At 43.0% G+C, this 24,592-nt stretch overlaps 1 protein-coding gene across 6 annotated transcripts in view; it reads left to right on the plus strand.

Annotated features, from left to right (window-relative positions):
* Nucleotides 1-24,592, plus strand: part of TSPAN4 (tetraspanin 4) — a 436,626-nt gene that overhangs the window by 231,642 nt on the left and 180,392 nt on the right. For 2 of the 6 annotated variants that reach the window (XM_048305950.1, XM_048305949.1), the window contains one exon: nt 13,203-13,282. The exons of 3 other annotated variants lie outside the window; for them this stretch is intronic. In XM_048305950.1, coding sequence (XP_048161907.1) covers nt 13,220-13,282 — 63 coding nt within the window. In that variant the 5' untranslated portion in view covers nt 13,203-13,219. Of the gene's footprint in view, nt 1-12,371; nt 13,283-24,592 lie in introns of those variants that run through there. One more of the 6 variants, XM_048305948.1, reaches the window with a different exon arrangement.

Here is a 24,592-nt window from a genome sequence, read left to right on the forward strand (position 1 = left end):
CCTCTGACCCCATTTCAGATATACCCAAGGACTTTTGGAGTTGCCTCTTCTGCTTTTGATTTAAGAGAGCACCTGTAAGTGCAGTTCATCTTTTTAGGTGATAAGTAAAAAGGGGAGATGGAAACAGGCTGTGCCCTGAAAAGTGCAAAATCTGGATAGGAAAGGCAGAGGGAAAAAGTGCTTTTCTTGTTGCTAAAAAGGGGCCATGGAGAGATTTACAGCTATGCTCTATAGTTCCATGTGGAGTCAGGCAGAGGACTGGCTGAATTTGTACAGTAGCTCCCACTGATCTGAGGCCCCAGGTCTATCTACCAGCAACAGCCCGTTCTTGTTCCCAACAGGCAATGCTCTACCCCTTCCTCACTGCTTAGTGGCTTTCAGTGGCTCCAGCCTCACATAAATCACTTTCCAGCCAGATTTCCCTGCCATTTGTGCTTCTCTGGTATTTCTTAGGAACTTGGGACACTATGGCCTCACATGCTATTTTAGCTGTCAGTTGGTAAGAACTGAAGCGTACTGTAAACTTGGATGCAAAATAGTACGTGGGCTCTGTGCATTGATAGGTGGGGCCAGATGATCTTGACATAATCCCTTTGACAGGGTGGGTAAATCCCACCTCGTGTTTGGCAGGAGCAGAGGAAAGCCGGCAGCTTGGTATTTCCCTGCTGGGGAAAGCAGCCATAAGGGAACATTGCCAGGCTGTGCTCAAACCAGTTATCTTATTATTGAGAACCACTGGGAGTCTAGGAAGAAAAGAGGATGCTTTTGAAGTCAAGTCTGTCTGTTTACGAGCTTCAGTAGGCAGCAGAGACCAGACTGTCCCAAGGGCCAGGGAAAGGGGAACATCCTGTGTAATTCCTCTGATCTCTAGGTTTTGTTACGTGGATTTTGTGATCTGTAGTTTAGGATTAAAAAGACCAAAGACCTTTTAAGTATGGATTTCATTCTACTGATTGTGTCATCCTCCACAGATGTGGAGCCAGCCAGAGTGTATCAGACCCTTCATCAACTAATTAACTTGAGTTGTCAAGCTGCAATCAGTGAGCTGCTCTCATACTAAAATAATAATGATGAATTCCTCTCATCTGAAGCTGTCAGCTTCCAGCTGCAAGAGGCATGAGTTTGAAGGATCTGTAACTTACTCCATGAAGGAAAATCATATTTGCACCTCTGTCTTGCCAAAGCCAACTTTGTCTTGGTTCTCTTTCTAGCAGTTTGCTGTTGGAGCAGCAGCTAAGGCCAGGCCAGGATTATGCTGGGCAGGACCAAAGCTGCTATCAGACTGTCAGATGCAGCACTGAGTCCTACTCATTTCAAAGGGTCGTTTTCCTAGTTTCAATTGCTCGTTGAGGAGCCGATTTGGTTTCTTTTTGGGTTGCATTTTTAAAAACTTGTCTGTAAGGGGTGTGTTTGTTTAAATTCTTCCCATGGTTGTTTTGTTAGGCAAGAAAGGTGCTACACATTTCACTAAGACCTGTCCGAAGGAAAAGGTGTCCAGAACACCTTTGGGACTGCTTGTCTGCCCCACAGAGCTGGCAGGCCAGCAGGGATCCCTTGCAGGCTCTAGTGGGGATGTCAGCCCTTCTTTCCTCCCAGGTTTTGAGCTTTAATGCCCTGTCACATCTATCCTGTCACACTTGTCACACCTGTCCTGTCTTAAACAGATCAATAAAGAAATCCCATTCCATAGTGGTAAAGGGAGTCCTGGACTTAATTCTGCTGCCTCTATCTTGCATAAGAAATTGAATGTCACCTCTTCTGAGTATGACCATTCACAGCAGTCCTGCTCACCACAATATCCAGGCATCAGTGGGGCAGAAGCTTCCTCCAAGATTTGTCTGGGCTAAAGCAGTCAGACTTTTGTGGTGTTGAGATTGGAAGAACACCTTGTGATGATTTCAGTGTGTTTTGGATCAGGCCCCAAACACTGTGTGCTGTTTGAGTTATCTTCGGATGTTTTCAGGTTTTGCTCCTGCAAATACACTAAACACCTTGTTGCTTGGCTTGATTCAGAAGTATGGTGTTAGTTTTATAGTGGTTGACCCCTACAGAAATTAATGTTTGTTTTTTTTAATGACTGACTGCATAGGAATTCCAAGCAAAACGGAAGCAAACAAAAATTACTTGTTTGCTTTATCCAGATGGACTTTTACCACACAATTTGTGTAGCCTTCTAAGAAATAATAACTGGCTTTTACTGTAATGAATCTCTTTGCACAGTGTAAACATCACAAATAGAAATTAAAAGTACAGTTCACCCTACAGCATAGGTTTGGGTGACACTTGTAAAAGGCTATAAAGCATCTTAATTGAAGTTTTATAGGCTCATAATCATGTGTTATTTGAGCTAAATATCATTAGCAATACAAGAGCTATCCAGAAGCTTAGTATGGTCTTTAGATATCTGAAAATAAGTGTAAAATAAATATATTTCTAAAGAGGTCTTCTTTCCCCATCAAATAAGACATCCTGTTTAAAGGCAGAAATACAGAATAGAGAAATCAGGAGGCCTGGTTTTTCTTTTTGCATTCCTGTCATTTCTGAAAACCATCGTGGAACAGTTATCCTTTTTCTGTGGAAAAGCTCCTTTTCAGATGGCTTCTTGGTGATTTGATGCAGAATAATTTTTTAGTGTATAAATCTGCCTTCATAAGCATCCTCATAAATATAACACAGCAAACAAACTGCTTGGAGGTCAGACTGCAGAAGAGGTTGACCTTGCATTTTTAGCAGTTTAGTGTATGTTAGAGCTTAGATTTAGCAGGATTAAATTTTGCAAAGGTCCTGTGACAAGTGTTTCTTACAGAGTGGGAATGTCTGAAAGCCTACTACAGATTAACAGGAAAGACTGAGCACAAATGCTCAGGTGCAATTTAGGCACAAATTTGGTGTTGATTAAATTCAGAATCTTAGCCAGTGTGCAAAATAGATGATGACTTCAAAGACTAAACAGATACTTTGGCAGTACCTTTGCAATGAGCATCTTAATTCAGGCACTGATTATCTTTCATTCTTTATCATTAAAGCTCGAAGTTATATGCTTATTTCTGTCCAAACAAAGCCTCCATGATTAAAGTTAAATAGCATTAAGCACCTTAATAAATAAAGATGAGTTTCTCATTTTTTTTTTGAGTCATCTTGAGTCTGCTGAACTAGAGCGCCTGTATTATGTCTTGATAACTGAATTTAGGTACGTTTTGCAGAAAGGGTATCACACCTCTGCTGCCTTAAAATACAGGTGCCTCTTCTTTGTGTGTAGATGTACCCTTAGGAGCATGAGTTTACTTACAGATTTTGACAGTGACATATAAAAAGAGCTGGATTGTGGTGATGTGAACAAGTAAATACAAATTTACGGTTTAAAGTGCAGGTGATACTTTTTATTCCAAAACAACATTTTTATTTCAAGCATTATCACTATTGTACTCACCAATATGTCTATTAGGCGTGTAAATCCTAGGCTATTGTTTTAAATTGTTCACTTGTGTTATCTGTTCAAATACGTATTTAAATGTGTGTCTGCTGCTAGCAGTCCTTAAGTTTTGACTGTTCACTGTTATAGTGCTCAGAATAGCAAATCAGAAGGCCAAAGCTTGTGGTCCTGCCCAGAATTACTTCTATTTTTTATTTTTTTAATAGCAGAAGAGCTCCTTTATTTTTGCTTGAATGGTTACAGAGATGTCAAGGATAAGAGATCCACTGCTGTTTACTTTTACTGTGTGGGATGATACAACTCCCGTGATTCCATACAATATTAAGAAAGGAAACAATAGCTGATAATCTAATATATAAGAAGATATATGGCCACTTGCATTTACTTTGTACAACTTCATTGCATTTTCATATAGATATTTAATTATCACGTAGTGGTTTTGTTTATTATGCCCTTTCAAATGCTCTTTTAATTTGTTGGAGGCTCTTTTATATTCCAGTTTTAATTTTAAGGTCTCTCCAACACACCTTGCATTGCAAGAAATGCATCAAGTTGGTGTGACATAACTTCCATATCATAAAAAATTTTGTTTACTCCAAGAAGTTATCTTTCAAGATGAAAAGAGGTACATCTGTTGCTCCCTTAGAGAGGTTATTTTCAGTCCCTTTTTTAAAAAAGTAAGTGCATTTAGGGGGGAGCCTAAGGGAGCTGTGAGCAAATTGAGGACTTTTGGCTATGAAGAGAAGGATGCAGGCCCAGCAGTGCAGCAGCAGAGATCACTTCTCTGGCCAGCCCCGGGGTCTTGGCGTGCTCGCTCACATCTACTGACTGAGCTGTTGGTAGGAGAGCTCCTTACCCCATTTCAAACCCTGTTCTTTTGGCTGAAGGCACCTCCCAGCCAGCAGATCTGCAGATCAGCAGCCTCAAAGGTGTGTGCTCAGGGAGGAATTCCATCCACTACAGCAGCATGTGCAGAGTCCAGCTTGATCTGAAGCCTTTGAAACACTGCATTTCTCCTGCTTGTGTACAATCCCACTCTTAAAAGAATTTAAATGTGTGCTTACTATTTTAGAACACGAATATCTCAAAGCAGTGAAAACTGTGGTTGAGTACTCAGTTGAAATGGGCTCTCTGTGACCTGATTCCCAAATGTGCTGAGCGCTCGCTCGGGTGCCTGTGAGGTCAGTGAGCACTTCTGGGCCTTCGTTGCTTTGGAAATGGAGCTGAAATATGGTTATATGAACTTTGCTTCATGCTTACATGCGTGCAAAACCTTAGTCTTGTTTTCAAGGATGCAAGACAAGTAGAGAATCCATTTTGAATCTCCAAGGAAAAAATCCATAAAGATGTTAAAAGGCAGACAGTAGTTAGTGAACATTATTGAATCCTTGAGTTTTTTTAAGTCATTGTTTTGTTTTGTCTGCTTCTGCTTTCACAATAACTTTCTCCTTTCATTGGAACTGTGCAGTTTAAAGATTTTCATGTCTGTTTACTTTGTACTTGACAGGAAGATCCTGAGTACCACATGAGTGTTTGAAGTGGTATTTCTTTGAATGTCAGCTGATCTCTCAGGTTAGAGAAGTAACCTGATTTTAAGAAAACTAGCACATAAATTGCATCTGTGCTGCTAAGACCTGCTGACACCGCAAAGATAGGTCTTGACAAAAGTTTAATTTGGGCTACAACTCCTCTTGTACAGGGTGTCAGATGGGTTCTTTATTTCTGCTTTTTCATTCTTTACTACTGAAGACATTAAGAGGGAAATGGGGCTTCTGCTTCTTCAGGAGTTCACAGACTGGCACTGCTTGTCTTTAATCTGCAGCAATAATCCTCTCTGTGCAGGGCTCAAATATGCAGAATTTGCTGAGGAAACAAGGAATCTCCTTACTCTAAAATTTTTACTATTGGACAAAAGAAATCATTAGCAAAGAACAGGATGACAAAAGCCTAGAAAGCACAAAAGGCGAGGGAGCTCTGTGGTGCACGGGGTTTTGGGGGCCAATACCAGGTAATTTTAAAAGAGATTTTGTTTGTTTAGTCTGACATGGCACCAGCTATTCTGCGTGTGTACACTCTCAGCACTGGACACACAGAAGCTCCAGTGTGGGTGAAGGAAGTGCCCTTAGTGTGAGTCATGCATGTAGGAATAGCAGTGAGTCTGAATGCATAGGAAGAGGTGATGGCAGCAGTTATGCAGATGAGAACACGTAAAAAGGAATGAGGTTTCTGCAAAGTTACTTGTTCACAGGCTTAAATAAAGAGCATTGCATATCATACCTATAATATTTTCTCTGTGTCTATGATTATGTTATTTCCATAGCAACTAATTGTGCCATAAACCAAAGATCATGACTTCAGGTGACATGTGAGCAGAAGGAGATGAGCTATTAGGTATTGAAGATTTTTTAATGCAAATTTCCTTATTTATAAAGGAAAAAAAAAGAAAGAAAATGAAAAAAACCAACCAAACAACAAACCAACCAACCCTGAAGTCTGCTATATAAGTGAAATTGCTTGTGACTGGAATGTGTTTTCAAAGTTTTGTTGGAGGCATCAGTAAATATTTCAAGTGGTTGTAGGTACAACTGTGAATATCAACAGATTTTTGTATTAGCTGAGGAAATCTGTAGAATGTCTGATTGTCTTCTTCTGCCCATGCAATCCAGGGCTTGACTTGTTTCCAGCAACTGTAATCTTTTACTGATACTGAAATTGCTAATGGATGAGCAAGGACCCTGGAAATAAAAGGGAAGGTCTAGGATCTTAGGTATGTGGTAAGTTTGAGGTTGCAGTGAAGCATACTATCTTCTGCTTCACTTATTAGAAAACATTCCTATTTCTTTCTATAACAAAAGATTCCAGAGATATCCTCCGTTTACAACCCCATGGTGATACTCTCTGAGCTGGAGGACCTGCAGCCCAGAGTAGAACTGATATTGCTTGACTTACCTGTTTCTCAGGGGGCTGCTTTAATGTGTCTTGCTTTTGGTTCGGGAACTGGCTTTATTGCTCCCCTCCTGAGCCACTTGCGCCTCTTTTAAAGTCTTTGGCAACATGTGCAGACTCATTGCACCATGTGAATTTTTAGGAGAGAGCAGGATTTAGGGAGGAAACCTGTTGATTGCTGCTTGAATTGACCTTGAATATTTCCAGGGATGGGGCATCTACAACCTCTTTGGACAACTTCCTCCAGTATTTCATCTCCTCCCTCATTGTAAAAAATTTCTTCCTTTTATGTAGTCTGAATCTACCCTTTTTAAATTTAAAAACATTACCCCTTATCCTATTGCTACAGGTCCTATTAAAAAGTCAGTCCCCATCTTTCTTAAGCCCCATTTAGGTACTGAAAGACTGCAATGAGGTCTCCCTGGAGTCTTTTCTTCTCCAGGATGAACAACCTGAACTCTTTTAGCCTTTCCCATTAGGTAAGGTTCCAGCCCACAGATTCTTTTAGGGCCCTCCTCCTGACCCACTCCCAACAGGTCCATGTCTTCCTTGAACTGAGGACTCCAGAGCGAGATGTACTATTCCACATGGACTTTCATCAGAGCAGAGGGGCAGAATCACCCCCTTCAACCTGCTGGCCATGCTGGCCAGTACCCCCAAGTCCTTCTGGGCAGGGCTGCTCTCAATCCCTTCATCCCCCAGCCTGATAATGGAGGTTGCCCCAACCCAGGTGCAGCACCTTGCACTTGGTGTTGTTGAACCTCATGAGGTTTCCATGGGCCCACTTTTAGAGCTTGCCCAGATCCCTATGGATGGCATCCCACCCCTCAGGTGTGTTAACTGCACCACTCGGCTTGGTGACATCTGCAAATTTGGTGAGGGTGTGCTGGATCCCACTGTGTATGTCACTGATGAAGACACTAAACAGTCCTGGCCAGGGCTGAGCAGAGACTGAAAACCTGAGGCAGTGTGAGGCTGTCAGGTTAAAAATCATCTTCTCACTGTCTTTGCTTTGCTCTTAGTCATTTATATTCATGCAAAATGAATATACAAAAGCAAACAAATCAAAGACTCCATCACAAGGCTTTTTTCCCTCCTAGGTGAAACAGCCAGCCTGGCCCTGAACTTTGGTTCACCCTCCAGTCAGAAGAGATAATGTTTCTCTTAGACTTCTGGAAGAGGTACAGTTTCTACAAAACCTGCATCACTGAAGCAAACATAACCAAACAGTAGCTGCAAAGAGTGCATTGGGTGAGGAAACAAGAGATTTCTCTTCAGGCACGTTGCTGAAGAAAAGGACAGGCAGGGCCAAACAGGTTTGATTAACGCTTTTATGTGGTGATCTCTGTATGTACATGAAATTAGAAAGTTGAGCATTTGGAATATATTCTTCAGGTGATTGTCCTTAGCTGATTTCAGTGCTGTTGCGTGAAGCAAAGCTAGTTAACTCACAAAGATCCTGCTCTTGTAGTAATGTTTCATCTTAGTCATTTTGTTCACTGAAACTACCGGGAATGGCTGCCACCTGTCACGTGCATGCCTTTGCACACCCCTCTGCTGCAGAACAGGAGCAGTTGTCACATACATACCCTGTTTTATATAATATATTTCAGTAATAGCTTCTAGCAGGATTCTTTAAAATTTATTCTATTTCATGGATCACTTCTTAACAGTCTGTTGAGGTCAATGCAGAGTGGGTTGTTTCATTAGGAGGATAGAGCAGGTATGCAGAATTTTGAAGACAATGACAAGAGGCATTAGTGGGGGGAAAACCAGTGCAACCATTAAAAGACTTACAAGACTAAATTAATGAGGATGTGAATTAGAGGCTGCATTTTGTGTGAGGTGAAGGGGCCGGTGTCTTGTGGTTGTGAGTGTTAAATCATGGAGGAGGAAGAGAAAGCACTATACAAAATAATTCAAAAGAAAAGGAAGGCGTGATCTAACATGACATTGAAATACTGTCAGCTTCAGTTGATGAGTCCTTTGGGTCCAGAGGCATCACACACAGTCGGGCATGAGGAGGGGAAGGCCTGAATGTGGATCAGGCAAAGAAGTAGCTGGGTCTAGAAAAACATGGTGCACCAAAGGAGGAGCTAAAGGTGAGTAGGAGGCTGAAGAGGGCCAGAAAGCAGCTCTCACCAAAACCATGGGGATGGGCAGGTTCTCTTGGGATCCCTAGTAGAAAGTTTTGACGTATTAACCATCACTTGAGCTCAGAGCACACACAAAGCCCGCTCCAGCCTCAGCAGCAGCAATGTCCCTGCCCTGGGGGTCAGTGTCTAGCAGCACTCCCCAGCTGCAGCCCAGGCTGGGACTCAGGACTGCTGCTCGTGCTCTCATGTGTCTCTGTTGTAGGTGTATTGCACGTGCCCCATCCTGACTGGCCTAGGTACCCATGACCCCTTTAAATGGGACTGTTGCCATGACCAGTGGAGGTGATGCAGCAGGGGCTGGCAGCAGCAGCAGCAAGAACAACTGGGAAACCAAGAGTAGAGTCAGCTAAGGGAGGTGGGAGCGTGGTGTGGGGTCCGTGGTGGCTGCAGCTCAGGGTGAGGTGGGAAGTGTGTGCTGAACAAGCTGTGTGTCTTCAGATGAAAGCTGAAGCCTTGGCTGCTCAGAGAAAGGGTGGAGGGATAACACAGTTAAGAGATCTGCCCCTGATGCCCAAACGTTTTACAGTTTATTGCCTGGAGCCCACCTGATGTCATTAGAGTGAGACTGCTGCCTCCTCTCTTTCAGGGCCAGGGTTTTGGCTGGAGACGTTGAAGGGTTACCAGCCCTCCACTCAAAGTGGCAGGGACAGAGTTGTTATAACCTAAATGGTAGCGTGCCACCAGAATCAATACAAATTGAACCTCTGCTGGCAAGACTGCACAGTGCTTGTTTTCTTGTGGAGAGGAATCAATATGAATTGGCCACAGGATGGGAATATAGAGATAACAGCTGGGGAGAGAAAAAATAGATGTTAAGCAGAGGTGAACAGAGGTCACTAGGTCCAGGCTGTGATTTTAGGCTTAGTGATTAACAAAAAGTTTTGTGAGAACTCTAATTCACCTGGCCTTTGAGTCACCCTTTACACACAATGGCCCAGTGATGCAATGCTTCCAACGTTTATTCTTCTTGGTTCATGTATTACTTTATTGTTAAACAGCTTAAATGTCAATACTGGTCCCAGCATGCCCCTTCCACCCTCTTTGTACCAGGGATGGGCAAGAGTAGAGTACACCAACCCTTCTCTTTTTGTTGTTTTGATGCCTTTTCCTGGTCTTAAAATCAAGAGTCATACACGGTTAGAAGGTGAAAAGGGATTTTACCTTAGTATTTGTTTTTAAGGATCCTTAGGTGCACACGTCCAGGTCATATGCATCAAGATGCACCCCGCCGAATATCCTCCCCAAAAGATGGGGTATAACATTATGGGTTTTACTAATTAGCATGTCTATCAAAGATTCCCCAATGAGAGGCTCGAGTGAGCCCCCCTCCCCAAGGAGCCTTCCCCTGGATGGTTCTATCTTAGTTTACAGAATGTGTCCTGGAGAGGACCTTGGGGTCTGGGGCACACTGATCTCTAGCTACGAAGCTTCTAAAATGTTTAGTCTCTAGCTTGACAAACAAGCCCAAGAATGTAGGGAAAAAGCACTAGGAATACAGAAGTTGTAAAAAAGGTATAACAGGGGCATAAAAGAAAAGGCAAAAAATCTTCATGGCATCAGCTTTCCCCCAGTTCCCATGCAGGGCATCACTCCATCATGGAACCATGTCATCCAAGCTGCAGCTAGCCTGTTGGTGAAACATTGCTGTCTCAAGGATTTCCCATTTAGGTTAGTGATTCTGATGGGGATTCCTAGCGTGGAAGATTTAATAAAAGAGTGATTGTAATGTCTATATCCCAAATGACTCTGTTTCTAATTAGCTGTTGGTATTGTCATGAGAAAGAACAGCAACACCTTAAGAACTACATTTTACACTAAAGTGCCTTTAAAAAGTTGTCATTTCCATGAGGTGTGCTACGGGATGATGGTGAAAAGAGGCTGGAGAAAAAGTACCCTTTATTGCAAGGGTTATGTGGGACCTCAGCCTTCCTCAAGCATTTTCTGCATCTGTCTGAACTATATCCACCATGTATTGATGTTTATTACTTTTTATTTAGAAGAAACATTTAGAAACTCTCCCTTCTACCTCAGATCTTGGCTTTATAAATTATTCCACCCATATTAAGGACTTAATTCTCTTAAGAATTTATGATTTCTTCCCTTCAGGAAAGGTAAAAGCAAGTGATTTCTAACCCTTTTCTTATCCAGATAGCAATGAGCTGCCTTTGGGGCTTTAGTTGCCTAGTTTACGGTAAATATGCCAAATTCTCCTCTGTTAAATGCAGTACCATGGGCACCCTTGTTAAATAACAGTTATCTGACTTGTCACTGTTTCAGCATAATTTGTGTGCTGAGCTGTACCCAGGTTTTCTTTCACCATTTAATGTGAAGCTCTGTGCACAGGCATGTTTGTATACTGACAGAGGATGTAGGAAATACTTGAATCATCTTTGGGTTTCTATTGCCAAACTGGTCTGGTTGTAATACAGGTGTGGAGAAAGGCTGGGGGCAGAACTGTTTGGTACCACAGGAAAAATTAATACTATATTGGAAACTCAGACCAAGAACAGATCTGTTTCCACAGGACCATCTTTATGTGCTAGGGAAGGAAGATTCCTTTAAGGGGACAGAGTTCATATCGTGCAGGAAAGGGAGGGAAGAAGAGCAGAAAACTGACCTCCATCATGGCTCTGAAGTGTCTCTAATTTTAGAGATAGGGAAATCAAAAAGTGGAAAAGCTGTAAGTCATCAGAATTACTGAAACACATGGTGCAGGAGTTATTACCCGTGTGTTTTTTGCTCAGGTTCTTTCTCTCTAAAGCTTGCACTAGGTACGGTCAGTGTATTTATAGTTTGTGGAGGAAATGAAGAGAATTAATTAGACTCTAGGTTTGTAGTTTATAAATTAACAGAATTAGAGAGTGGTTTGCAGGGGCAAACTGCTCAGGCTATGTGTAAAACCAGCTCATTTTACTTCAACTAATTTGTTCTTTAATTAATTGGTGTCCGTGTCTCTTGATTTATGCTGAGACTGGCAAGATGCTTCATGAAGAAAACCTGTTTTCATCTTGATTAATTCTCTGCTGGGCAGGCCTTTAAAAAAAAATGTTAGCCAGCCATCTTTTGACTTGGCTCCAGTAGGTTACAGTCAAAATCAAAAGGCAGACAGAGGAGGAGAGGAGGAAGGCAGAGAGGAGGTGGCACATACGGAGACAAGTGAGTTACTTGCACAGGGAATTTGAGGCCAAAGATGGTAAATGAGTCTTGCTTTCCTGAGTGTTAATACTGTAATTGTCACAGTTTCAGTAAGATTTTTCCTTCACGAAGAAGTTGTGTGGCACATTTTCAACTCTTTACTGCCTGTGGGAGCTGTCAGATTTTAGGGAAGTGCTCCCCAGCGTACGGAGCTGGATGCCGATCAGTGCCTTCTGACAGGGGGACAAATGAGCTGGCCACACGTTGTGCTGAGTGATGATTCCGTGGGACTGAGCGAATTAGGAACATCCCGGTGATGGATCTGCAGCGGAACAAACGAGCCTTCCGGCAAGGGGAGCACGGCCTGTCCTGACCCCGCTCCCCGCGGAGCATCCCCAGCGCTTTTGCGTACGAAACCTTCACAGCACTTACTTATTCCCGTTCCTTTCGGCAGCGCCGCCTGTGTATCCGGGCAGCCCCTCAAAAGCCACCTGCACCCAGGTTCGGGCTCCGCGCGGTTTCCCCGTGCTCAGAGTTTCGGGGCAGGGGGAGGGAGCCCGCGGCCCCGGGCGGGGCTGTGAGGGCGCGGGTGCGGGCCGGGGCCGGGCCGGGGCGGGCGGGGCGCGGCCGGGCGGGCGGGCAGCGCCATTGGCGCGGCGCTCGGAGGAGGGGCGGCTGCTCCGGGAATGGAGCGCCGGGGCTGGCGTGCCACAGGCGCCCGCCGCGGGAACGGGATGCGGGAATGCGCGAAGTGAGCCCGGCGGCTCGGGGCACAGCGATGTGGCCGGGAGGAAAGGGCCACGGCAGCTGCTCGCCTTTCGGATAATTCCTGCCCCTGCCGCGGGTCTCGGGCAGCGGCACTCTCTTGTCTGTGTGTGGCATGTGGAGCCGGGGTTTTGTATGGCATTTGCGAGCCGAGCGAGGCCACGGTTCCTTTTTTTAAAATTCTTTGCTCTGGGTACAGTACATCTCTCTCTGATTTTTCCTTCCCTGATAGCGGGGTGGGCCGGGAGGGACGATCGTGACAGTGACGGGAATGTTTACTTGTGCAGAAGTCTTTCTCATGTGGAAGCACGCTGCTCCCTAACTCCTGGCTAAGCAGACTTCAGTTCACCAACTTTGCTGCCGCACAGCACGCGTAACTCCTTGGCAGGATGGCAGACAAAAGAACAGCTGGTGCAAAGCAATAGGGGATTCCTAGCGAGGAGGAGGAAGGAGGATCACCAGCCTTTCGCCCGACGGCTGTCAGAGCACCAGAAACGGGACAGCTGAAGCCACCATGCGCAGGTCCAGCACCGATGAGTCGACCTATCACAGGAGCCCTTCCCTGGACAGCAAGGATTACAGTTTCCCAAATGGCGCCTTCCGTCGCTACAGCAGCATGTATGGTGGCCAGTTTGGGGCTGCCAGCAACTCTTTTTTTGGATTTCATACCAACCCAGGCCCGAAGGCCACCAAGGCTAAGTACACGACCCCCAAGGGAAACAAGTACGTTGTCTTTTACCTGGATCTCTCATTTATTTTTCTCCTAGAACTGAAGAGGTGCAGCATGGCTCACAACTGCCTGCAGTGTATCAAGTACCTAATGTTTGTTTTCAACCTTCTCTTCTGGGTGAGTACATGTTTGGAACCGCGAGACGGTTGCATTTGTGTCTGTTTACTAAGACGGAAGGTGAACTTGTTGCTGCTTTTAAACTTAGGAGTTGAACAAAGTGGTGCCTAGGCTACTGTTTCTGTGGCCTCATTAATTGTGTAGATAACCTACTGAGGGTTTTTTTCATCCTCTCATTTCCTGGCCCTCAACTGTGTTTCAAAACTGGTACAGGATGAAAGGGTGTATTTATAGAGGTCAGTTGCATGAATGCCTTCATCACTTTGTTCCAGTGAGAGCTGTACACTCTTTTTCATGCCCTGATCTTCTATTCTTATGTGTGTTTGCCTCAAAAGTTATGCATAGTCCTAGAGAAATCAGTGGGGCCATTTATGCTTGTAAGTTGAGCACGTGCTTTCATCCATTGCTCCATTGCTGATGGCACACTTGGTACATCACAGCATTAAAGCCTGTGTCGGGAATCTCTAGGTAATCATTCTCTGTTACAGTCAGTGGTGGGTCCTGGCATTGCCATTCCCTGTTGAAGACGTGGGTGGAGAGAGAGCAGAGCACTCCTCTCTGCTTCTGGGGCTGCTACTCTGTGACAGGAGCTTATCAAATCACTACGAGGCATGCGTGTGTCATCATCCTTTTAATAAATGAGGTGGATCTCAGCAACAAGGGTGGCTGGGCACTTCACTCCCACGTAATGGAGTGTAGGTTGTAGCTGGAGACTAAAGAAGTGCAGTGCAGGGGGATCCAGTGCCATTTGTCCTGTAAGAAAGGGAGCAGCATATTTGCTAGGGCAGGACGGGATTTCTAGTTCAAGTGTTTCTTGTCCAGAATCCTGCGTGGGAAGGTCTGTTGCAAGATCCTCAGGAGATGCCTTTAAATGGCTTTTTCTTCCCAAGTGGCTTATTAGCATGCTGAGGGAAATAAGGTGTATTACGGAGTGACACCCCTCCTGTCCTGGCACTTAAGGAGGGGCTGTGTGTTTGCAGCTGGGTGTTACTGTATCCGTGTTACTGGTGGTCTATGCTCTCGTGAGCTGTTGGAGGTGCTCGGGGGGCTGTGAGTGAGATGGAGAGAGCTGTTCTCCAGTGTGCGCTGCTGTACAGCGGTTCAAAGCCAGGCGTGCTGCAGTGCATCACAGAACACAAAGTGCAGGCAACTTCTGCTGACCCAAGTAATACGGGGGTGTGATAAACTAGTGCAGCTCCCCTGAACTGGCACAGCACTAACCAGGGCTGTGAAACACAAGGAGGGTGCTCTCTTTGCATCCTACGTAAAGCTGGTGAAAAGAGTGTCGGTAAGGCTGCATTCTGTCTTTCAAGGCTAACTGTGGTTGCTGCTGCTCCCCTAAAAATCATCTAATATTTATTGCAGCTTACTCCAGACCTTTCTGAAAAAGACAACTGCTATCTTTCATGCATTCTTGTGCATCTCCTGACTGTCCCTGGTCGAGATTATGGATAGCACTGACAGTTAGTTGAAGTGTGTGCTAGAGAAAAGCAGTAGGATGCTGGCATTAATAGCTCTCTTCAGGACTGTGCACAGCACTGCCTCAAAGGATACAGGCAGTCTGGTTCCTCTTGCAGTGTTCATCTTCCACTGAAACATATCTGTGTGATAAGAAGAGGTACTGCTGCAAGTAATGTCTGTGTCTTTACAAAGGCAAGGTGTGTTTATTTACAGATGCACAGTTGCACATAATATATATCTTTGGCATGCTTTTCACTAGGAAAGCCTTAATGCTCTGGGGGAGAAAGAAAGGTTTCTGTCTCCTCCCTGAAACCATCAGAGCTGCTCCAAGCTATGCTTGGAGGGAGAGAAAAGATGGGGGTCCCAAAAAGAGAATACCCATGTGGCAGCCAGGTTCTTGGTGAGCTGAAGCAGGGGAGTGGGTGGTGTCAAATGCTGCAGCACGATCTCTGTTTTGTTTCCCTTTCACATGCTACCTGCACAGCAGGAGTGATGGATGATGATCATGTCCAAATGAGGTTTGCACAGCATGTAGTTATAATAGATGCAGCTCTTCACCTTCTCACAGTGAAGAAAGTAACTAAAAAGAGATGATTTTTAAAGGTACTGGCTAGCCTCTCCTTAGTACAAGCAGAAAAAAATTTCCATTTCTAGTGATCAGAAATCGTAGAATGATTACAGGTTGATGATGCTGTTTTGTTTTTCATCTTGTTTTCAGTTATCTGTCATGTTTTACTTTGTGAAATTAAAGGAAAAGCATCTCTGCAAGAAGATAGGATTCTCTTTGCATACATGCTCACAGAAGTTTTGCTGGTTCCACCTTTCCTCTCCACCCTTCTCTAGGTAGTTGGTTAGTAACAGACGATAGTTTAAGTAGAAAGAAGATTTTTTTTTTCATGTTTTGAGAGCAGTCACTGCATTAAATTAATTAAATGTCTATTACAGCTTGTTCCTGCTTTTGATTGTTTTGAGAAAATGCTTTGATTTCCATCAGAAATCATATTTTCATCATCTTCTTCCTGTTCCTATTCATTAACTCCAGTACATTTTGTGCATCCCTACAGCCTATTTCCCAGTACTTTCAGCTATCTTTCCCATAGCGTGGCAGAAAACAGTCCTCAGCCCTGTGCAACTCCAGTGGGATTGGTGCTGCTTTTCTGAGGAAAAGATCCTTTTCTTATAATACTGGTGAATTTATAGGAAGCAAATTCTCTTGAGACCTTGATTTTAAATGTTCCTGGCAAGCTTTGTTGGATTAGGAACTGTGCTCCTGCTGTAAAATGTTTAAAAGCTGTTGTATAACTGTGAAAACAGAGCAAATTTCTCCTCCCCTTTCCAATGGTTAAAGGGAACACAAAGCTCCTTCACAAGTGTCAGAGGCTGAAGTGCCTTGTCAGTGTTGATGCTGAATCAGTCCATTGGTACAGCAGACTAGCAGCTATTAATGTAAAGAAAAGAATTAGATATTCCTAGAATGGCTCATTTCTCCATGAGGAGTCCTGCACAAATTGCTCTTGGTGCATTTGCAACTACTCTGGGGTATTAAGGTCCTGAAACATGGGCAAAACAATATTGGAGAGCAGCACTGCTTCTCTAATGGGAATTGCCATTCAGAGGCCATTTCCTGGAATAGTGCCAGATGCAGACGAGCCATCATTGTATCACTGCACTCACTGGTTTGTAAGCTCCCAAAATAACTTTTGTCACCTGATACAGAATACTTGCCTGGCTTCATTCATTTTTATGGACTTCGATTTTCACTTGTTGAATTGCTGAACCCTTGACACTGAAGAGCACCTCAGAAGATCACAGAGCAGAATATTTTTCATAATGAAATATTTATATTTCTCTGTGATGTACCCAGGGAAGAACATTTGTTTTCCACATTCTGTCCTCCAGACATGGGTTTTCTTTACAGTCAGTAAAATGAACTTTTTTCTTTCTGTGCTTTTAATCCAAGGCTCTGGTGCCTTCTCTTTTTTTAAAAATTTTTTCTTGTTAAAAAAGGTGGGATGTATCCTAAAGGCTGAGAGAGTGCTGTAGAAAGAAAAATGTCATTCCCTTAATCCCCTTGACTTATGCAGCATCCCCACTTGCTTCAACTTTAGCTCCTAAACCTTTAAGACTCAAAAAAGAAAGCGCACTAGCTGTGCTTGTGTTTCCAGTGGCTTGTGCTTTCCTTAGATCCTGTGCTAGGGAAAACTACCTAGAGAGTTAGCAATTTGCCCTTCAATTAACTGAGTAGCTATAGCTGACTCTTCAGGTAAAGCTTTAACCAATAGAGAAATTCAAAAGCAAAATGCTGTTGTTAGAAATCTAGTTATAAAGAGGAGATGGCAACAAAAAGAAAGGAGGCAAAGAAGTTTATTATTGATCAGACTTACCATTAGTTATTTCTATGCATGTGTCTTCTTTCCATTGTTAAAACATATTACATTTGTATGCGCTACAAAGCAGTCAGAGCCTTCAAAAAGTTTTGATTTCCTTGGGTAGGCTCCCAAAGACCCAGCGAAATAATCTCTGGTCTCTTGAAAACATGGGAGTTGCCATCTGCTGGACACACTATGGCTGAAATGAGCAGCTGGAGCTCTGCTTTTCACCTTTTTGAATGAAGAGATGAGGCAAGGCACTTTGCTTTCTTTTGCTGTTTGGTCCGTATTAAATTCCCAACTAATACAGCCCTGGGAATGCTTTATCTTGGTTTGTGAGACACAAAGTGCAAATCTGAAATGTATGAACACAGAGCCAAGGAAGTGGCAGGTAGCACTAGTGAATGCACCAGGATCTGTGTGGGAAAAAATATAAGAACCTGTTTAATCTGATTCTAGGGTCCAGCTCTGGGTTTCTTCCTCTGTTTTTGTTGCTGCCGGTGGTTTGTGGACCACCAGAGCTTTTGGGAAGCTCTGCACTAATGACTACTGCTGGCCTGGTGCACTGGTGATACTGCCAACATTACTCACATTTAATTAGAAGGAGAGGAAGTAATGAAAATGAGAAATCCCTCATTACTGGCATAATTTTACTTTCTTGCACTTCAGCAGCGCAGGTTGTGTTGTAAGAACTATGCAAATGTTTATAATATGTGGAAGACTGACTGCGCAGGACAGCTGGAGAAAGGAACAGCTTGATCTGAAAATGCACCATGGGGCACTGGATTGTATTTGAGTGATCCTGGCCAAATTTGGCCAGAGGGTAGAGGCAGAGGGGTGTCTCTTCATTTCACTGTACCTTGTTGGGCGACCATCTGACATTACTAGCTTGAAAAGAGCTGTTAGCTGGAAGGTGGAGAATTTTGTAAGAGAAGTAGCTGATTTTCTTGAAGTGCATTCCTTGTCCTTCATCTGCATCCTCCATCAGTCAGCTGAATGAGATTGATGGTTAGAACAGCCAGAAGCTCTATAGATTGTTAGTGGCTGAGGGCAGCAATCATTTTGTGGTTACACTTGGCTTCAGTTTAAAGTTAGTGGAAAAAAAATTATCAATAGAGCAGTAAGCCATTTTAAAAGCAGGGCCCCCATTTCATCATTGTTGTGTGCACATGTTCTCCTCTGATGGGCAAGGGCTGCAGCTCATCCCATGGAGCTGAGCTTACCAGTTGCAGCTGCTGGGTGCTCTTCTGCACACCTCAGTCACATCCCCACCAGCTGGGTGCTGCTCTGAGAAGAAAGTTTGATTGGAAGTAAGACAGTCTGTGTGTTTTCAAGTGTGTAAGAGGTGGATAGTGACAAACAAAAGCTTGTTTAATCAGCAAAGCAGACTTTGCTTCTGTGTAATTAAAACATGGGAAGCTTACCCCAGAATGTAGTTTTCTCTAGCTGCCTCTGAGTTTCTGATTCTCCCTTGTTACTTGCCCCTTCCAGAAACTGCTCAGTATGATTGACACCTTGTCTTTCTGAGGGTTCTCTGAGGATGCATTTTTGAGGAGCATTGCCTTTAAAGAAAGGAGACTCATTTGATGTGGGAATTACAGACTTCAAGAAAATGGCATTTCTGTGAGAAGCAGAGCTATTGAGGGCTGATCTCAAGTGTGAGAGAGAGATGATTATATTACCTGATGTCTGATTTGTATGGGCACCAATTAGAGGCTTTTCCATAGTGGCACCATTCATACAGTCCCTTTGCTGTGTGGATCCTGATGTCTAATAGGGACTGAGGGTCATGCTGGGGTCATATCTCCTGGTGAAGGCACTGCTGAGGGCTACAATTGCTATCTAAATGCATACCTCCTGAAAACTTTTTGGAAGTTAATGACTTCAGAAGAATGCCTATCTGTCAGATCAGGCTAACAGTGGGAAATGGGCTCACAAGTTATTCATGGGATACTCAGCCAACACAATTCTTTTTCATAATCTTCTTTTTTCCTTAGAAAACCAGGTTCAGAAGGCTGCTAATAGAGCAAAAAAATTACCTTAAAGTTGACCATATAATAGATACCATTTTCAAATTGCTTACTGTGAGCCAGTTCCTGCTTCTGTTGCTCATGACAAGAGCAGTTTCATAGCAATTGGGTGTGTTTGCTGTCATATTGATAAGCAGTGAGTAGACCCATGGGATATGGCCATGCTGCAGGTGTGGACAAACTGGCCTTTATAAAGCGGTGAGTCAGAAGGCTGCAAACATAATTCCCTTTTCTGGACAGTGATAGATACTAAATGTATTGCAGCCAATACTTTGACCTACACAGAGGAAGAAAAAAGGCAGGTGAGATAATTTTCTCATTATTCCTCTTCCTTCTTTTCTTGGCTTGAAGACTTTTGAAGGCTAGCCAGTGCTTCTTACACAGGACTTCTCATCACTGGGGCCATGATCAAAACTGGAATAACTGCTACAACATATGCTTATTCTGCCCATGTGTTACATCCCTTTCATGCCCTTTGGGTCTTTATTTTAGAAGAAGAAAAATCCCCTGACCTTTTGGCCAGGGGATTATTTGCAACTCTGTATCCACAGAATATATAGAAAGATAAAATGCCAGTCTCAGTTTGTCTCCAGTCACTATTGTTTAAATCATGATAGCTGTTATTATTACAGTATGATTTATTTATTTAGAACCAAACTTTTGGCTAAGGTTGCAAATCTGTACAAGTTTGAATAATATACAGTATGTCCATAAAATGTATAAAGACACTTCTCTCTGATATTTGTGGTGTAAATTAAACACTGCAGGGTTAGAAATGAAATGTGGCATTGGGTGGAATGAATTCTACATATTCATGAAGATTGGAGACAGTAAATTGTATTCTTAGCATTGTCCTGTAATTGTTTCTCTGGGAAATGTTAAGCCATCATAAGATGCAACAGAAGTAAATGAAATTGAAATTGCAGCCTGTAATTACACTGTCCTACTGAAACACATCTTAAGTCTGTCTTCTTTATAAAAAACCAACACCCTCCAAAAAACCCTCCTCGCCTGTGTCATGTGAATGCATGCAGAGCCTTGTAACATGAGTTTCAGCTGAGACTTCTTCTAAAGATGCCATGCATTTGAAATAGTGGTTTGAATGAGCCACAGGGTTTGATATACAGTGACAAAGGACCAGAATGACTCAATCTTTTAAGTTTTTGTACACAGACCTTCAAAACTTTTGGATATTTGTTTTGTTGAGTTGGTTGGTTGGTTGGTTGTGGTTTTTTCCCCCCCTGCTTGCTTTTCCAGACTCCTCACAGAGCCCTTTTTTGTTCTCAGGCACTTTAAATAGAGTGCAGCTTCCGCAGGTATTGGTCTGTGCTGTCTTAATGTTGGAGTCTCTCTGAGCTGTATGGTATTGAGTGAGTCACACACACTCAGACACACACACAGTTACACGATGCTGTGGCAGAATCTGAGGGTGGCTCCAACTTGTTCTACACTTTCTCCTTCCTTCTTTAATTGCCAGTTGTTTTGTCCTTGCTGTCTTACATGCTATTTAGAAGGGTGAGTGTGGGAACCCAGAATGCAGAGAAATGTTATATTCTCAGTAAATGCATTCATTCACTACTCTACGAGTGCCACAACCAAGTTCCTTATTGTGCTGCTGTGCTTGGAAAGGCTCAATGGCTTCCTCCATAGGAGGCAGTCCTGGGCTTCAGAAGTTCTAAGGGATTTTCCCCTCCCATGCTGTGCTCTCCCATTAGTGGTACTTGCAATTTCCAGTCTTGTCGCAGTTCCTATGACAAGCTGGAAGGCACTTGTAATAGTGGCAAGGCTGAAGTCTCCTTGGCAAGCACCATATGTGAGTGTGTTTGGTTTTGTTGAACATTTGGATTTTTCTCTAGGTCATCTTGCTATAGAGCATTTCTGTGACATTGCTGACACTCTTTACTCCCTCAGTATTCACCACTGGCTGTTTTGAAGGTATATACTGGGGGAGATGGACTTATGGCTCTTCTATAAAACATAAAACAGCTCCAGTTTGTTGTGAATTGCTGAAGCATTCAAATAATTTTTTGATTTTCTATCAGTAACAATTTTTTAATATCCTCCTTTCCCCTGGTAGAAGCTAGAACTTTAGATGTGGTTATTCGTGGCCATTTTATTACATTATTTTTGTCCTAAAGTCCCCCAACAAATTAACCTTCAGTTCCATGGTATCCACCACATTGCTCCTGACAAGTTTGTAAATGTTTGTAAACAGACTGCCTTCACATTGGCCAGTTGAACATTTGTACTCTTGTTTGTTTTGTAAGTGACATTCATCCAAGGTTGTAGGACAAATTGGTTATTTATGTCTCAATAAATCTTTTCACTAATTCATCTGTAGCAGCCTGGAAAGGAGCTGAGGGTGACATGTTTAATACCATTTTCTTGAACAAAATAACTGGAACTCTGGATTAGAATAGAGTTCCACTGCCACTTGCAATCTGTTACAGCTTCCAATCCTTGAAGGCCAGAGTTTTAACACATCTACCATCTGTTTTGTACTTTTTAAATTAATGCAGAATACTTGGTAGTTTTAGAATGACTTTGTAAAATAAAATAAAGAACAGAGGAGTGGTCAAATATGTCCTATATACATATGCTGCCATTACGAAAGAATACACTGAAGCATCCTTGGACATGAAAAAGCAGACATTATTTCATTGTTCATTCAGGACCTCCAACCACAAGACATTTTCACTTTTGCAGGGAACTAGTACTTTTCTGGTGTTTGCAAGCCCCAGAGCGTATAGTAATAAAAGTCTGGTGTGAAAAAGGAGAGACCTTGAGAGCTTTATGGCTGCTCTTTCAATGCAAAGAAAACCAGGAACAATTTGAGTGTGCATGAGTCCATTCCTCACAGCCATATGTATTATAACCAGTAAGAGCTCATTTTCCAAGTTTTTGTGGTTCCCTGTCCTGTGTCAGCGGTGGGATTTAGTCTGTACCATGGAGAACATGTTAATTTTGTCTTGTGCTGCTTTAGTGCCCCTGCCCTCCTCTCCCTGGCAGATGTGCTGAGGGATCTCCATGTGCCTCTTGGGTGGTGTGTTAGAGCTCGCTGTCACAGCTGGAGCACACAGCTGCACTGCTTCTCTTCAGTCAGGGTTTTCCTGGTGCTCCTTTACTAGAGAAAGCTGAACTCAGAGGTAAACACGATCACAGTGGTTTTGGTAGCCAAACTGGGGAGTGTCTTTAACATTCCAGGCTAAGCTCTTTCATCCCTTTTCTGTGTCAGCATTATTACATTCTGAAAAGGGCTAATAACATGGCAGCAAAACAGTATGTGTTTCAGGGGGATCAGAGAGCAGACAGAATTACTGCTCCAGTGCCACAGGGAGGTCTCAGATTCAACTCAGAGGCAAAGAAACAGTGTAGTAAGTTAGGATCTATTTATTTGAATAAGCGTCACTGAAATCCTATGTGTAATTTGTGACAACTTCAATTTTTATTATTTGGGTAAATTTGCAGGACCTGAAACATTTTTACCATACTCTCACCAGTCTGTCTTCTTGAATATGCTCTTGTGTGTTACTTACAACACTTATTCCTTCTCTCTCTCCAATTTCCCTTTGTATAAATAGGTTTTAGGTAGATAATTCTTGGAGAAAAATCGACTAAGAGTCACTGAGAAAAATGTCCTGTACCTAAGGAGAGCATGTGTCTCCACTTACGGTATTGGTTAAATTGTAATCCTGAAAAAACACGGACTGGGGAGTCCTATGTTTCTTTTTTCCACTGCTTACACTAAAGGGATGTTTCAATACTCCAGTAAAGCCTTAGATGAAATTCTTGCATTTTCTAAGTACTGAATTTCTTTCTGCCTTTATTTCACAGCAAATACTCAGTAGGATTTCAAGATGAAGGCACCAGTCTTTTGTCAAACACAGCTTTTGTTTTCCTTTGATTTCTTGGCTAGTGGTACCTTCCTCTGACTTCCACTTGCTCTACCCAGAAGTTATTATTTTGAGGCTGGACCTTGGAAATACTTCATGCTTTGTCACTGCAGTTGAAATTTCTCTCTCCAGAGTAATATCTAACCCATTCAGTTCCCAGCTTAGTATTTTTAGCACAAGCTGCTGACAGTTACATGTCAGCTTCGCTGCGATAGCAGTGTGGATTTCCCTGTGCATGTGCAGAGGGAGTGCTCCCTCTGCAACCAAATCCATTTTAGTAACTCCATAATTCTGATGTGAAATCATGAAAACAGCAGAAGGCTCTTCATTTTATATCTCACCCCTACTAGCTGGAGGAGTATATATGTCTGTCTATATGAAGTACTTTATTGTCCCCTGGGCTTGGCACTTGTGCCCTGTGTTCTGTGGGCTCCAAATGTAACTGCCCATCTAAGAAGTACAAAGTTCTCTGGCACATTCTTCTTCAGCTGGTTGTGCTTTCTTATGTCACTCTATATCTTTCTGAAAGAATATGATTGTAATTCCTTGAGATTTTTACAACTTCTGTATATGTTGCCATTTTTTACATTTCCTACAGGGTTTACCTTTGACCCAAGGTTCATTTGCATTATGAAATTGATTGTGACACTGCAAGCACACCCTGACATTGTTCTGTTCACGGCATGCTTTTGTTCAGGAAACATTGAAGTGATGATATTGCAGCTCCCTGGCACAGACATAGCATGAAAAGTTACTAAGCATAAGAAAGAAAATGCAGGTTGAAAGCAATAAGGGGTGTCATACTGTACACCATTTGGTGCAGCATGTGCTCTTGTCCTCATCACGTGGCTGGGCAGCTGCACAAATGCTCCATATTGGTGGTGAGATCTGAGCCAGACCTTGATGCTTCAGAGTCACATTTGATGCCGTCAGTACCTGGTTTTGCATTGCTTCCCTTTGCTTATTGCTTGTGAGTTAATCCCCTTTGTGCATCATCTTGTTTTGTCATAACTGGCAATGCTTTGTTAATTTTTTTATTTCAGCCATGTGTTGAGCTTTGGGAATCTTTTCTCTTCTTTTATTATGTCTGTGAAAGTGGAAAGGCTCTGTGGCCACACAGTGTCAGTGGGCTGGGAGCTCTGTATGATTCACATAGTCTTGGCACATGCTTTGCTGTCTGCTGTTGTAACAGGAGCTGTTAGGTAGCACAGCAAGTTACAGGTGTCAGTTCCCACTATGCTCAGTAGAACAGCCATCTTTTTCTCATCACAGATGTCATTAGCTGTTATGGACTGTTTCAGTTGCTCAAGAGGTGTCAGATCTGCTGGTTTACCAAACAGGTCCTTTTTCCCCAAATAGCAGTCCAGTTTAACCTGTATTCTGACTATGTGTCAGGTTGCTCACAGATCCAGTGCTGCACATAGTAGTTTTAGTTTGATTTTTGATTTTGTTTCTGCAGCTTCACCTGCTTTGTTATGTTCCTGAATTAGGCTCTTGCCCCTATTGCCAAATGCTTTGTCCTTTCTTTCTAAACAGTATGGGTGAAGTGGGGAAGCT

The sequence above is a fragment of the Corvus hawaiiensis genome, chromosome 6 (genome assembly GCF_020740725.1).
Source record: "Corvus hawaiiensis isolate bCorHaw1 chromosome 6, bCorHaw1.pri.cur, whole genome shotgun sequence".
NCBI classification, from domain to species: domain Eukaryota; kingdom Metazoa; phylum Chordata; class Aves; order Passeriformes; family Corvidae; genus Corvus; species Corvus hawaiiensis.